The sequence below is a fragment of the Phacochoerus africanus genome, chromosome 1, assembly GCF_016906955.1.
Source record: "Phacochoerus africanus isolate WHEZ1 chromosome 1, ROS_Pafr_v1, whole genome shotgun sequence".
Taxonomy (NCBI): Eukaryota; Metazoa; Chordata; class Mammalia; order Artiodactyla; family Suidae; genus Phacochoerus; species Phacochoerus africanus.
In genome coordinates, this window is record NC_062544.1 from 164360702 (window position 1) to 164376480 (window position 15779).

The 15779-nt window shown below is 44.7% G+C and overlaps 1 protein-coding gene across 3 annotated transcripts in view; it reads right to left on the reverse strand.

Moving 5' to 3' along the window:
* Positions 1-15779, reverse strand: part of SLC9A9 (solute carrier family 9 member A9) — a 557820-nt gene that overhangs the window by 154449 nt on the left and 387592 nt on the right. Inside the window, exon 13 of one of the 3 annotated variants that reach the window (XM_047784070.1) lies at positions 10036-10701. The exons of the other annotated variants lie outside the window; for them this stretch is intronic. Coding sequence (XP_047640026.1) covers positions 10692-10701 — 10 coding nt within the window. The 3' untranslated portion in view covers positions 10036-10691. Of the gene's footprint in view, positions 1-10035; positions 10702-15779 lie in introns of those variants that run through there. 3 annotated transcript variants of the gene reach the window in all.

A 15779-nucleotide genomic window follows, 5' to 3' on the forward strand; every position in this document is an offset into this window, starting at 1 on the left:
CATTGACATGAACAACACTGATGAGATTCCTGGGGAATGTTCCATTTGGTACTGTGCACCAGGCTAAAGCATGAAGTGGGCTAAGTATCCAGAAAATATCCATGGAAATAACGGCAAAACCTATGCTGGTATAATATACTCATGTACATAAGATTATTGGGAAGTTACCCATACTCCTTATGTGGTCTTGTACTCTAAGAAATTACCACATTTTGCCATAGAATTAAAATTATCATTATTATTTAGAAATTTACGTTACCTTTTAGGTCTTTAAAATGATGATCGGATCTTCTTCCTATAGCATCTGAGCATCTTGATTACCAGGCCTAATGTCTCTAATAATTATCAAGTAAGGTACTTCTTACCCATACTCTATCCTTTTACAAAGTAACAGTTGAGGCAACTTATAATGGAAAGTCAAACAGTTGATTGAGGACAAGTGCTATGCCATGAAAAAGGGGATGGAGCAGAGTGAAGGTAGTAGAAAATGATGGTTTCAGAAAACTTAGGGCTGGACATAGTTACTACAATTGAGCCCTGCATTTCAAGTTTAACCGGCATCAGGCAGTGGTGCAATGTTGGTAAAATGTGTCTTGGCTCCTGATATATCATCTTTCATCCTTCTTCCCTGTCCAGCTACTGGCACTTGATGCTGATATTACTCTCAGGCAGGTTTCCTGTGGTTCCTTCCCCCCAGGGTCTCTTAGCTGGCTGTCAGCTCATTTCTTAGAAGTCACAGCTTGATATCAGTTTGAGGAACTACCTCTCCTAAGAGATTGGGGTAGAATAAATGAGAACACTCAGAAAACTTGAAAAGGTGTTAACAGTATTTATTGTTATTATTAATGGGAATTCAAAGCAATAATACCTTTAAACTCGAGAACCAAATCAAGTGGTGAGTTAGGCAGTCGTGAGGATGTTTGAGGGATGTTGGGGGTGAGGGGCCAACTTGGGATTCCCTAATAAGACTGTGCGTAAAGCAGGCATTGCCTTGCAGTAGGAAGAGAGGAGAGGAGAAGGCAGGCAAAGGTAGAATGCAGAGCCCCACTGAGTCTATTTGTGAGGAGAGGAGTGGAGAAGGCTCTCTATCCCTGCTACCTTTCTAACCACAGTTAGAGCAGTTCATTTTTACAAACATTTGCTGAGTGCCTGCTGTGTGCCAGCACTGTGCTGCATGCCAGAGGTACCATGGTGACCCAGACATGACCCTGCCCTCAGCAGGTTGATGGTCTAGTGGATGACACCAAGAGACAACTCCCCTCCATGTCTATCCACATCAAGATACCTACTTTTTGAGGGGTTCAGGAAGAGGATGCACATGTGGCTGGAGATCACCTCTGCAGATGGAGAGGCAGAGTGTATGGGGCTCTTGCCATCAGAGAGTGTGTAGAATGAAGCCTGCATCCATGGTGGCAGCTAAGGTCCAGCCCAGGCCAGAGTTCCAGTGTCTAGTGTTCATTTCTCAGCTGTATTTGCCTTAGAGGTCATCTCCACATTGGTTATTTTGCAGGTGAGGCAACTGAAGGCCACACAATATACTGATTCACTGGGCAGCGAGTGGCAGAACTAGAAATAGAAACCGGATGCTCTGATGCCACAGTTAGGCCTGAGCCACAGGGGCTTGGAAGCTATTAAAATGAGGACACACCTAGGGGAGGGGATATTTTCTGTCTTATGAATCATTTACACTTCTGGGGGAGGGACTTCATCAGGGCCTTGAGGAGCACTTATTTGGAAAGAGGGAGAAGCGAGACGGGCCACAGGAACCTGGGGTCAGGGAGAGTTGGTTGGTGAAATCAAGTTTTGCAGACTCCCAGTGTGGCTTGGTCACACACAGCCTTGGATCCCCTCATATATGTGCCTTCCTGCTTCATCACTTTGGCTGACAGGACAGAAACTTCTCCCAATAAAACAAAAGTGAGCCCAGCCGTCTTAGGGAAATTCTTTTTTTTTTTTTTTTTTTTGCTTTTTGGAGCCGTACTCTCGGCATATGGAGGTTCCCAGGCTAGGGGTCTAATTGGAACTACAGCTGCTGGTCTACACCACAGCCATAGCAACTTAGGATCTGAGCTGCGTCTGTGACTTACACCACAGCTCACGGCAACACTGGATCCTTAACCAGTGAGGCCAGGGATTGAACCTGTATCCTCATGGATCCTAGTCAGGTTCGTAAACCACTGAGCCACGAAGGGAATGCCATATTTTAGGGAAATTCTGAGTATTATGTACATTCATATATCCTTCTTCTCCACAGAGAGGCATATCCCAAAGGCAGCACAGGGGCCCAGCCCACTGCTGAGTCAGTGATGCTCATGGACTTGCAGGAAAGGTAGGACTTAGAAGCCCCAGCTGGCCCCCCTGGACCCTGGGGAGGAGGCAGGGCAAGGACAGTCAAGGGGAGGAGTGAGTGCTCCTGGGTAACTCTCCTGCTGAACCTGGCTCTAAGAGGTGGGGAGGCCGTGCAGCTTCATGTTGCCTTCTGGGAAAGCATCCTCTTCACTGGCATCAGCTGCATTAAGAGCCTGCATTGTTAGTTGTGGACACACTTGTTCCACCAGCCCTTCTGCTCATCCATCTTCCAGGTAGGAATGGTCATGTGACCCAGCTGGGCCAAAGATACATAAGCAGAAGTCTGTTGGATGGGGCTTCCAGGTTTGCTTTCCTGGTGAAATAAAGGAGGTGATGGGTTCATGTATTATACATGTTCTCTCCCCCCTTCTTTCTGAGAACACGGATCTGGTGGCAGCCTCTATGACCATGACAAACTAACACAACGAGGATGACAGAAAGAGCCTGAGTCACTATGTTATCATCGATTTTCTGTACTCGTTCTGGACTAATCTTTGGATTTCTTCACCTGTGAGACAAAATAAGACCCTTTTGAATATGCTCCATAAGCGGGCATTTTCCTGGTTTCATAACAAGCAGCTAGCCTAGGACTCAAGGCCTTTCCCAATCTGATGTCAAAAAACCCTTCCTGTTTCACCTCCTATCATGTCCCTCCCTTATCTAAACGCCTTTCCCCCAATTCCAATATCACAGCCCTGAGAAGTTCTCCCCTGAACTGGTGGCACAACCTGCTCTACGCTCTAACCTTGTTCATGTCATCACCACAACACATAAAACCACATACTATTTGTTGATCTGCTCAGACTCTTTCAATTGCCTCCTAATTTGACTCCCAGCTTCTACCTTTGCCTCCCTACAATGTATTCTCAGGACAGCACACAGAGGGGTCCCTATAACAGGCCAGTCAGATCTCATACCTCTTCTTTGCAAAACCACCAGTGACTCCTTATTTTTTCAAAGTAAAAGCAGGTCCTTTAAATGGTCTATAAAGTCCTATATGATCTTCCTGCCTCCATTTTTTCTCTCATCTCACCTCCTAACGCTAACTCTTCACCCACACTGGCCCATTGCTGTTCCTCCAACGTGTCAGGCCACTCTCACCCACAGGCCACATAAGCAGTTCCCTCTGCTAAAGTGCTCTTCCTCCTGCCTCTCCTTCAAGTCTGCTTGCGAGACCGTCTTATGGGGCCTACCTGAACCACCCTAATTCAACAGCAACCCAAACCCATTCCCTATATCCAGCCCTCTACTCTCCCTTACTCTGCTCTATTTTTCATCACCTTCTAATATACTGTATTATTTACCTATTTATTATGCTTATGGTTTATTTCCTCCTGCCAGAATAAAAGCTCCCTGAGGGCAGGCAATTTTATCCTTTTTTGTTAGCTGATTTATTTCAAGTGCCCAGAATAGTGCTTTGTACATAAATATTTGTTGAGTGTATGAATAAACTGATTCATATAAGATTAATATGGCATTGAGGACCTATTGTGTGCCATACCCTTTCAGGTCTTGGAGCTTTGGGGATAATGAGAAATGATCCTGGCCCCTAAAGAATCTGCAGCTAGACAATTGCTTACCATCCCAGTTACCTCATTTTAGACCAGTCTCACTAATAGGCAGAGGGTATATTTAATCATATAAGGAAGAATAAGAATTAGAATAAGAATTAATTTCTGGAGGGCTACTTCATTACAATCACACCTATAATTCATACAGAAAGAGAAATAGATTGGGTCCAGGTTTCGAGGAACTGTAAAAGAAAGATGTTATTACAATAGGCAGGCTGCCTGGGTGTCAGTCTTTGAAAGCTTCCTTTCCCTGAGAATGAAGGCCAGCTGGCTGATCTTGCCCACATTTTATCCTAGCTGAAGGCACTCTCACCTTTTTGACTATGGCTGAAACTCAGAATCCAAGACATGATCTAACTGGATCAACAACATGAACTAATTCCCTTGTGTATGAAGTTACAGCCCTGGTAACTTTCTTTGAACTTAACAATGAAAGGGACAATTTAAACAAAACCCTCGGGCCAGCATTCCTTTTCATGCAAATCTAATTGGACTTGATCACAGGATTCAGTCTTGATAAGTTTGCTCGTGATTTTATGGAAGGGTGGACAGCTCCTCTAACAGCTGCAAAGATTTCCTCCCTAACTCACATGGGTCAGGGTAATAAGAGCTCTTCTTGATTTTGACTTCATGGCATTTTTTAAAAGATAGTCACTTAGTCCTTTTTTTTTGGTGGGGGGGGAAAGAGCATATAGAACAAACATCATGGGGATTTATTTACTTTTATTCAAAAATACTGTGGTGAATAATTTTTATTGTGTGTTTTGATTCTCCTTATCTCTTTGATGGAAAAGTACTTTATCACTGATAGGCATTTCAGCAGATCAAGGAGATTCATTACCCTGGCGGTTTTTCATTTTCAGATGGAAATGAGTAGGAATTATCCAATTTCTCTTTTTATAATAACGTCCAATACATTTAGTGTCCAATTTCACACTGCCCCTTGATTTATAGCATTTGCCAGATTAATCAAGATCTGCTGATATTATAAAAGGTTGGTGTCTCTTAACTCTATAAACTCCAGGAGGCAGGCATACAGAACAACATAAGGATTAAACCTGTTTGACTTTCAAACATACTTCAGAAAGCAATTCATTTATATTCTATTTACTCATGTATTTCTATCTTGTCCTACCCTGCTCCAGATCTTGAGGAAATATGCAGATTCTTGGCAGCGGCAGGAGTCTCTTAGAAACCTTTAATAAAATCGTCTGGAAATTAAAGTAAGTGGGAAGGCGCATATCAAACTTTTAGCTTTTCAGTGGATTTGCAGTTAGATAGTCCCCATCTTTCTTCCTCTTCCTCCTCTTCTTCTTCTTCTTCCTCTTCTTCTTCTTCTTCTTTTAGGGGTCAAATTAGGGTTGCAGCTGCCAGCCTATACCACAGCTCATGGCAACACCGGATCTTTAACCCACCAAGCCAGGCCAGGGATAGAACCCAAGTCTTCATGGGTACTAAGCCCGGTTCATTGTTACTGAGCCATTACAGGAACTCCACATCCTTCTTTTTTTTTTTTTTTTTCTTTCTTTCTCAAGATGCACCCTTGGCTTGTGGAGGTTCCCAGCCTAGCAGTCAAATTAGAGCTGTAGCCCCCGGCTGACACCACAGACACAGCAACTTGGGATCGGAGAGGAGTCTGTGACCTACACCACAGCTCATGGCAACGCCAGATCCTTAACCCACTGATCGAGGCCAGGGATCAATCCCGCATCCTCATGGATCCTAGTCGGGTTTGTTAACTGCCGAGCCACAAAGAGAACTCCGGAACTCCACATCCTTCTTATCTTTGCACATCAAGTTTTCATACAGGTGCCTTCCTACCTTCTCAGTGCCTCTCATTAGAGGGTCATGTACTGCACATGGCCTCTGGGTCAGGCTCTCCTGGCTGTGCCACTTACTGGCTGTGTGGCTTTAAACAAGTCACTTAACCTCTCTTGCCTTCATTTCCTTATTGTGCCTTATTTTAAAAAATAGGCACAATAATAGGATAAAAAGTCAAGTTGATGGCAGGCAGTAGCACTGCACTATGATACCTGTCTCCACCGCCCCCCCCCCCAGAACACACATCCTTAGTTACTCCTAATTTACACTACATTTCAAGTTTGCTTCAAATTTCAGCACCTTTTTTCAAGGTGGCCTTTATCATGAACTACAGTGTAGGATGTGATGTTGACATGTGGGAGCAGTTTTCTCTCTGCAAACATATTAAGCCTCTTTGAGAACAGGGACTAGTATTAAATTGTGTTTCTTTGATTTCCTACATAACTGTATATAGTATGTCTGCTTTATAGATGTTTAGTGACTGATGACTTGAACAAGGAAAGAGAAGCAGAAAGGAGAAAGAAAGAGAAGGCTTATAGGTTCTTTCTTGCGTATTTGGAAATCCTATGTTTAGATTTCATTATGCTGGCATCTCCTGCTGTGCCTCTGAACTGAAGAAGTTCTCATGAAGAACATGCTGTAATTTTCCTTTCCAGCCTCTGTATTGTGCTGTAATTTTCCTTTCCAGTGTGCTATTGCAAGTACTAAGACCTTGGCTTCCTCTTGCTGGCCTCATCCAGTCTGAGGACACAGGTTGAAATCAAAACCCTTATTTCTGGAGTTCTCATCATGGCACAGTGGTAATGAACCCAACTAGTATCCTGGAGGTTGCAGGTTTGAACCCTGGCCCCACTCAGTGGGTTATGGATCTGGCATTGCCAGGAGCTGTGGTGTAGATCTACACCACGTGTTGTTGCTGTGGCTGTGGTGGAGGCCAGCAGCTAAAGCTCCGATTCGACCCCTAGCCTGGGAATTTCCATGTGACTTGCATTTGGCCCCAAAAAACAAACACAAAAACAACCAAAAAAAACCCACAACCTTATTTCTTCAAGAATCTGCCCATTCTGTCTCTAATGCCTCCTGTATCTGCTCCTTCTCCCCAGCCCCACAGCTACTCCCCTAGGTCAATTATTCATTTTATTTCATTTGGATCCAGTCCCACAAATGTCCATCTCCCCCTACCTGCTGGACCAGTTTGACTTGGGTAGAGCCCCCATCATCTCAGTGCTTCTGACTGGAGCATCAGATCCCTCAGCTGGTCCTCAGCACCCTCCATGACTTCTACACACCCAGTTCTCTCAGCCTCACCTCCATCTCTCCATGCCTCCTGGGCTTCATCCTAACCAAGCTCATGTGGTCCATCCCACCTGCCTCTTTTGACTTCTCTTTTACTGCTCATGGTAACCCCTCCCTTGGTTGCTCAATATTGCCCTTGTCTGGCGCTCTGGACCTAATTTTCTTCCAGGCATGGCTCCTGTGCCTCTTCATCATCAAGCTTTCTCAACCTTTAGCTGGAGTGAACACCTCTACTGGCATCCCTTAGACCTTAATAAGACACCTTTAAAAACATTTACCCCTCTCAATCTTGTCTTATATCTAACATATTTTATATATTGTATATTATAATATTTCTGGTTTTGGATATCTTTTCTCTCCTATCTGACTTTCTTATCCTATCTGACTACTTATATCTAAGTATTTTGGGGACAGAATGCATGACTGTGTTTTTGCTTTTTAAAGATTTTTTTTTCCCATTATAAACCAGTGTGCCTAATTTTCTGAGTTGGAGGAAAGGCCTTTGTAGATAGTGAGAAAGTTCCATAGCCTTGTATTTTCTTGGTGAAGAAGATAGCAAAGTCAAGGTTTTAAAGTAAGAGTATTGAGTCACCTTTTCAAAAAGTAGTTATTTCTCTAATAAATGCTCAGCTCACATATTTCTATATATAATAATAATTCTATAGCAAATTCTACTATCCAAAAGATTTTCTCTAGTCATTACAGAAAACATGGGAACTTCAGAAGTCAGAGCAAGGGAAAATGTTCTCACTTTAAGTCTGACACATTAGACTTTCTCTAAATTATCTTGAAGGAATGAATCAATGAAATCAAGCTTTTAAGGAGATAGGAGCTTTGGAATGAGAGGACCAGAGGCATGGAAGCCAGGGCAGATTTCTGGAGCAGTCTGCAGAGTGACAGGATTTCGGAGGTGACGGGAAGCCCCATGTAAAGCCGGGAAGGTTCCACTCAGTCCAAAATAGCGCAAGAGAATCCTTCTCTCTATTCCTCTTGGTCAAACCACAACTAATCCACTTGAAGGGCTAACAATGATAACAAAACAGGATTATGTCATCCTTTTACATCCTTTCCTCCCTGGAGGACATACTGAGTCCCAAGGTAGTAGCAGGAGGAATTCTGTAGAAAGGATTCACATGTTGCCAACAATTCTCTAGGATGATCATGCCAGCTCTTATATCACTAACTAACCAATCCCCTAGTTTCAACCCACGTTTCTCCTTACCCTCCCGCATCCTCAAGAGAGGTCTTCCCTGCTTACTGCATGTTTCTCTCTGCTTTTCTCTTGCTCCAAGTTCCTCTCAATCAGCACCTCTCCAGTTAGGGCCATGGGGGCTCCCCTGGTATGGGAAGAAGTGGGTTAGAGTTTGCATGAAGCTCATGCTTGGTGTCTGTGGTGAGAGCACTGGCTAATGGGCATAGGGTCTTGTCTACAGCTGACAGGCTCCACACATGCCACCCAGCCCCAGCTGGCTCATGAGCCAGACCCTGGCCTTTGAACACTCATTATGAGGACACTTAGCATTAGCATGAGACCCCGTTGTCTGTCATGCTCACAAAACATTCTGAGGCCTTCCAGTGGGAAAGCATGATAAATGCAAAACAGCCTTAGCCAGATCTTGCACAGTCCATCAGCAAATGTGAGGTGAGTTACTGTGCTGTTCCAACAAGTCCCATGCAATTTGGTCAGACGATATGTGAGAATCAGAACAGAAGCAAGGTCCTTTGCTTTTTTCATAGTTCAGATGGAAGAGGAAAGAGTGGCAGTACAGCTGCCCTGATTCTTGGTCTAATACAGCAAAATAAAATATTTCCTCTTCATGGAGAGTAATTTGTGGCTAATTAGGTAGAAATGCATTCTGGCTGCCCAACTCCAATGCAGAGGTCAGCTGCTGTGTTTCCTAAGGGATCAACATGAAAGAAGGAAATGAGCATCCTCAGCCAGGATGCTTGGCCGAGTCTGTGTGAGCTCTGCTCCTCTGTCTGGATGGGTTTGCCTGGAGCCATCTCCCACCTAGTTAACGCATCTTTTAGGAGTCCACTCAAAAGTCACTCCCTTCTAATGGCCTTTTCCTGCTCCCAGGTACCAGCATAGATTTCCTGATTATGTCTCATAGTCTTGTGTGCCCTTCTGTGTAGTTCTAATCAGAGTATTATCATTTCACACTTGATTCAACCCATGCCTCCCACTAGATTCTGATCTGCGTGATGGCAGGACCAGTCTGCCTTGGTCCCTCACTACTGTTCCAGCCGCAGAGGCTGCCGCTTAGCGGATGATCAATAAAATTGAAAGAAAGGCTCACAGACTGTTAGCAGTGGAAGGGATGATGAAATTCCCAGACGTGACATCATGTATCTAAAGACACAGTCCTCCTTATGGCAATCCTATTTTCCTGATTTCGAATCCCACATTCCTTCTTACATTCACTAGTGAGCCCCCTCCCTTCAGAATGAAAAGTGTTGCTCCCAGAAGAACCCTGGTCCTTGGACATGGGCTCAGATTATGGGATGGTAATTGGTGGGTACAGGGTGGCTGGAGGAAGGGGATGCCTGGCGAGGGTCCTGTCATCTCCAGCTCTCTCAGATATTAATGCAGTCCACTTTCTTTGAGGCATTGGGACATTGTACTGAGCTAAAGATCTAAGACTTTAACCGAGAAAAGAGCTGATCTCTACTAGAAGAACATTTGAGGCCCGAGGCAGCTCAACAGGCAGAAAAGTAGGTCAAGTTAAATTCTGTACACAGGGATATCTGTGGCTAAATGATGGGGGGTGTGTGTTATGATCCCACTGATAGGGTCTCAGAGAAAAAGGTTCCCTACTGCCCAGTCACCAAACTGGAGATGGAGAAAAAAATTCAAGGACTTTATTTCCTAGAAACATCTCTTCTGTTCAGGGAAGAAAAATAGCTCTTAAGAGTGTTCAAGAAATAATTTCAATCAAGAGCAAGGCCATAAACATAACAGCATGAATGGTACAGAAGGATATAAAGAGCCAGGTGCACCAGGAAACACAGTGTCTTTAAGTTAAATGGCTGGGTTCTCTTATGGTCACTAGAAAATTATAGAGCGAAATTGTTAGCTTGGCATTTCCTTTTTCAATAGTAAATCAATGGATCTTTCATTTTCACTAAATTGTTTTCCTGCCCTCCGGGGAAAATATGACACAAGCATAATGCAGATGCAGAAAGGAAAGACCGGACTGGGACAAAACATTTAATTAAATCCCCTTTTATAAAACAACCTTCCTTCAGCTTGACAAATGGATGAAGCAAAATGTGCTTATACAGGCAAAACAATTAACCAGGTTCATAACAGTTTAAAACTCACACGGATCAATCACAGGTGGTAATTCATCCCATTGCTTGCCTGGTGTGAGCTAGAGAAGGGCTGGGGCGGGAGTCCTGGTCTCCTTAGAAAGGTGACTTCAGAGCTGAAACTCTGCACTCCCTTCACTGCTGGAGAACTTGCAGGCTCAATGGACTGAGGAAGCTCATGCCACTGACTAAACTCAGGCCTCCCTGGTCTGAGGTCAGGGCTAATGCCACCATAAGTTTCTGCCTCCTATGTCCTTACCAAGGTCTTCTCATTTGTTGATTCAGTCATTTACAGAGTTGTTCAATGTGTACAGCGTTAAACCTGTGATTGCTCACACGGTGCTACCCATGGCTGCAAGAGATGAGGATTAAAGATAAATAAGCAGCCTTTATACCCTGGGGAGTAACACAGCCCAACAGGAGTGACAACCAGTAATACCGCACAACAGTTACAGGAACTTATCACATGGGAGGCGCCATTTGGAGCCTTTTCTGTTAACTTAGTTAATCCCTCACAATAACCCTGTGCAGTAGGTGCTATCGACCCCATTTTTCAGATGGCAAAACGGAGGTGCAGAACAACTTGCCTCAAGTCACACAGCTAAGAAGACCAAGGGTCTAGTACCTTGGTCGCAGGGCTCCGAGCCCGTCTTCCTAGCCACAGCCTTGCACGTCTCTGGCTAAGCTTGCTGTGCCTTCAGAGTCCAGCGCAGGCACAGGGAGCAAGGGCCAGTTCTCTGGGGGATCAGGAAAGGTTCATGGAGAAGTTGCCATGACAACAGCACCAGGCAGAACAGGAAGAAGAATTAGGGCAAGAAAGGCAGCCTGAGCTCTGGGGGTTCAGCAGCAAAGGCTGGAGGGACCTTACCTGGCTTGTGGAGTCACGTGGCTTTCTGACATGTGTAATGTGTCCCCTCTGTCAGGGGCCAACTTTTGGGACCATACCATTCCTCTCTGTCTCCCACCTCTCATTCTCCAGAGCATCCAAGAAATACCAGGTGAATGAAGGGAGAGGGTGGGGCAGAGAACATCGGCACCCTGGCTCTGAGGGGAGAGGGCTGTGTGGTCTGTTATAGACTTTGTTAAGTGGGGGAGAGGTAGTTCATGGGCAAGTGTGACCACAGGGACAAAGCAGAAGCCAGTAATGCTAGGGGCAGCAGTGGCTCTTCCAAAGCTCTGGCACCTATGTCTGGGCTTTAAAGTTAAGCCCACAATGGCTCTGTGGATTCAGGAGTTCAGAGCTATCCTGATGCCAAGTTCAGTGTGCCCCTGACCTTGTGGGCTTCCCAGGGCAGCAGAATTAGGCAGTGCGAGTTGCTTTGACTTTGTGTCCACTTTAGCTGCATTCATAGTGTGCTTATAGCAGGAAAGAGACAGTTAAGATGGAGTGAATGGTGAGTTCCCATTGTGGCTTGGGGGTTAAGAACCTGACTAGTATCCATGAGGATGCAGGTTCAATCCTTGCTTCACTCAGTGGGTTAAGGATCCTGCGTTGCTGTGAGCTATGGTTTAAGCCACAGATGTGGCTCAGATCCTGCATTGCTGTGGCTTTGGTGTAGGCCAGCAGCTGCAGCTTCAATTCGGCCCCTAGCCTGGGAACTTCCATATGCTGCAGGTTTGGCCCTCAAAAAAAAAAAAAAAAGAGTGAGTGGTGCAGGAAACAAGGGGAGCACAGGCTGACACTAGTGGAGAGTGTGTTTGACTCTGGCTTGACACTTTCCTCTGCAGGGGAGACCCACCTAAGCATTTTACAAGCTCTGAAAACACAGTGATTTCATAATGTTTCCTGTAGGAAATCTAAAGGTCCTTTAAGGCATTCTAGCAATTTCTTTAATCTCCGCTATGCTAATGTGGCTTGAATTCTGAGACTTCTCTACTGTTTATTGTTGGTAGGGTGGGGACACACTCCATTGGGTACATGAAGTTATTGATGAACTGAGCCACAGGAACCTGGAGGGGTTTGCCAAGGGTCTCAGCAAGCCTTTGCTTCCCAAGGTAGGATCTTCACTGAACACAGAGAGTCTCTCTCTCTTTGATGTGAAATTCCAGAATGATCACAGAGGGCTCTGTGGTAGAAAACCACTTGCACAATATATCCCCCAAAGGAGCTTTGCTGGCAAAATTGAAATGTTTAAAAATGTTCATATAGAAGAGGCTTTAAAATAAGCCTGGCATAACTTTCGTGGGTTATTCTGCAGAGTTTCGTCCAAACCTTAGATGTAAAGATGCAGTTCTTGGGAATTCTATTTACTGAGCTGAGCACCCGGAGTGGTTCAGCCTTGCTGGAGTGAGAGGGGGTGGGAGGGTGGCGTGGGAGCAGGGCTGCAGAGGCAGGTGCTGGCTCGATGGAATGCTGCTTTTTAAGTACTATGTGAACCAAAATGGACCGACGGCGACACTTCTACACAAACCACAAGATGGACTTCCCACAGAACAGTTTCTGAAAGGACTCAATGCGTTGTTAGAGACCAGCCTTTCGGCAGAGATAGTTCAACATAACGGAGGAGGAGAGAATCCACTTTCAGCTCCCTAGTTGAGAACGCTCACCAGGCTCTCTCACACACAGGCAATCCCTGAGTTATCACTTTGGTGAAGCGCTTGCTACCCACGCAAATCCTAGAAGTGTTTTAAAAGCCACATTTTTCAAGTACCCTTTATTAACAGGGGAAAGAAAAACAGGATTGGAGTGGCAGGTGAGTAGAGACTAATGGAGGCTCACTTAGGTGTGACAGGCTGGGAGGGCACGCAGCGCTGTGCAAAGAAACCAAGTGGGTTTATGGGGCCCCTGAGGGTGGGAGCTGGGGATGAAGGACAAGGATTTTCCTACTTCGATTGGAAGAATGTTCTCTGAGGTTGCGATCCTTTGATTGTTTCCAGTACTTAAGCATGATCAACTGCCATTTAAGCTGTGTAAGGTATGACTAAGGACTCCGGTTACAGCTTTGAGGAAAGAAAGAAGTTTCTGAATCCTCTGTAAGCCTTTCTGGCTGAACAGACAGGTGAAAGCACGGTGTACCACAAGCCATCCTATAGGTGAACAGAGAAGGGTGGCGGGGGGCGGGGGATGGAAAAATTACATTTTGAGGCAAGGTTTGGAGTGATTTTATCATCACCTGCTTTCCATTTATGATATCTCAAAGTCACTGCAAGGTTCCTGCACTGCTTGTGTGGGTGCCTCCTAGCTGATGAGGTGAGCATTGTTTTCAGGTTTAAGCATTATAGCGTTAAGATATAACCTCATTTGCTGCTCTTTTAATTGCTGCTTTGTAATGTTTTATCTATTTTAATTACTGTTTTAATGTGCTGCTTGTACCCCGATGTGCTGGTAACATTTTAAGAAATGAAGAACTAAATAAACAAATAATGCACAGGTGAAGGATCCCATTAGTCAAACCTGTAACTAAAAGAGCATTTTCTACTTGCCCAGTGTTGAGTGTTAATGAGCAATAGTCTCTCTTTCAAGTGTAAGGACTGAAGTGTGATGTTCAGACCTGGACAGACATGGAGCCTGGGTAGAACTGAGAATGGAAGGCAATATTCCCAAAGGCTCCCTTAGTTTCTAATAACTAAACTTCATGCTATCATGTTTAAGTTTGCTCTTACGTTCTCAACAAGTCTTTAAAAGTAACAATAGTGCTAATGAAGACAAAAGTATACATTTTCCACTTAATCCTAGCAGCAATTGAATTGTCGTTCTCTTGGCCAGGAAACAAATTCCACAGACCCAGTTCTTAACCTGAGTCATGTTACCCTTAGTCACACACTCGATGGCATTCCTTGGCTCAGTAAAGTAGGAAATGGATGGTCAGTTCAGAGTTTCCTGACCTGAAGTAGGTGCTGTAATGACATAATGCCCCTCTGCTCCCTCCATGGCCACGCCAAGATTTTTATTTCCGCATTTAAGCGCAGGCAAGGTCAAAACAATAGATGAAATTTCATAAAACAGTAGTAGTTACGCCTAAATGTTTTTACTGACTTCCTAAAAACATGCTGGAATCAGCTCCAACTGCGTTTATAAATGAAAAAGGAAATGGAGTTCAACACCCTCACCACAAAGTTCTTTGGTCCTGACTTGGCCAGATTTCCTTTCCGTAAACAGGGTCAAATGTGAGTCCAGCCAATTGTAAACTAAGGTCCTGATCTCCTGGAGCCTCATGATCAAAGATGTCAACGAAGCCGCCACAAAGTCCTGACGCAACATCTTAGCATGGAGAAAGGCCAGGCTGATGATCAGCTTGGGGGGCCAAGAGCCCTTGGAGTGAATATGACTCGTGGAACAACTTTACCATGCCTCCTTCCCCTCCACCCAACACACACACACACACACACACACACACACACACACCCCTCTGCTTCTACAGACTCTCTCTATGGAGCTGGTACTGTGACTTTTTACTACTCTCAGATAGTTTTAAAAAAGAGTCCTTGGGTCACCTGTAATCACAGATATAGTCCCAGGCAATAACTATGTTCAGTAGCATGTAATAATATCAGAATCTGAATTCCACTGGAAGTGAGTTCCCCCCCATCAGCCTGGGCCTGCTGCAAGGCATCATCTTTCTTTTGATTCTTCTGGTATTTGCTCAATGGAATGTGAGTAGACATGATACACACCATGTCCAAGTAGAAGCTTTTAGAAACTTTGGGAGTTTCGGCTCCGTTTCTTGTCTTCTGCCACGAGACAACAGCACATTCCAGGTTCCATTAGCCTGGGTCTTAGAATGACAACGCAGATGGCAGAGCTCAAGCTGACCTGCAGCCAAGAGGGGTCCAGCCTGGTTGGGCTGAAGCTAAGTAGAACCTAGGACAGTCAAGCAGACCTCCTAGCCTTTACATAACTTGAACAAGAAACATCTTTGTGGCTGCAAATCATTGACATATTTGGGCTACTGTCCCTGAAGCAAAAGCTGACTAGCTAAGTAGTAACACAAAAGGTATTTGGAAAATTAGAGGGAGTATGTCCTAGAATCCAGGTGAAGAAGGAGGTTGCAATTAAGAAGGAAGATCAATTGATTTAAAAGCTGTTGATAGACCAGTAAAATTAAAGGTGGGGCTTGACCACTGGATTTAGCAACATGGAGGGGAGCATCGGACTGGAGAGAACAATTTTGGAAGAATGATGAAGGCCACAGCAGTATCAGAGGACATTAAAGAGAGAATGAGAGGTGAGGATTTGTTAACCCTGAGAGTTGAAAACTCTTGAGGAATTCTTCAGTAAAGAACAGCAAAGAATGAGACTATAGCTGGAAGGGGATGTGTGGACAAGAAAGATTTTTTTTTTCTTTTTTCCTTTTTTAGGGCCGCTCCTGAGGCATATGGAGATTTCCAGGCTAGGGGTCTAATCGGAACTATAGCCACCGGCCTACACCACAACCACAGCAATGAGGGATCCGAGCCGTGTCAGCAACCTACAACACAGCTCAGGGCAAC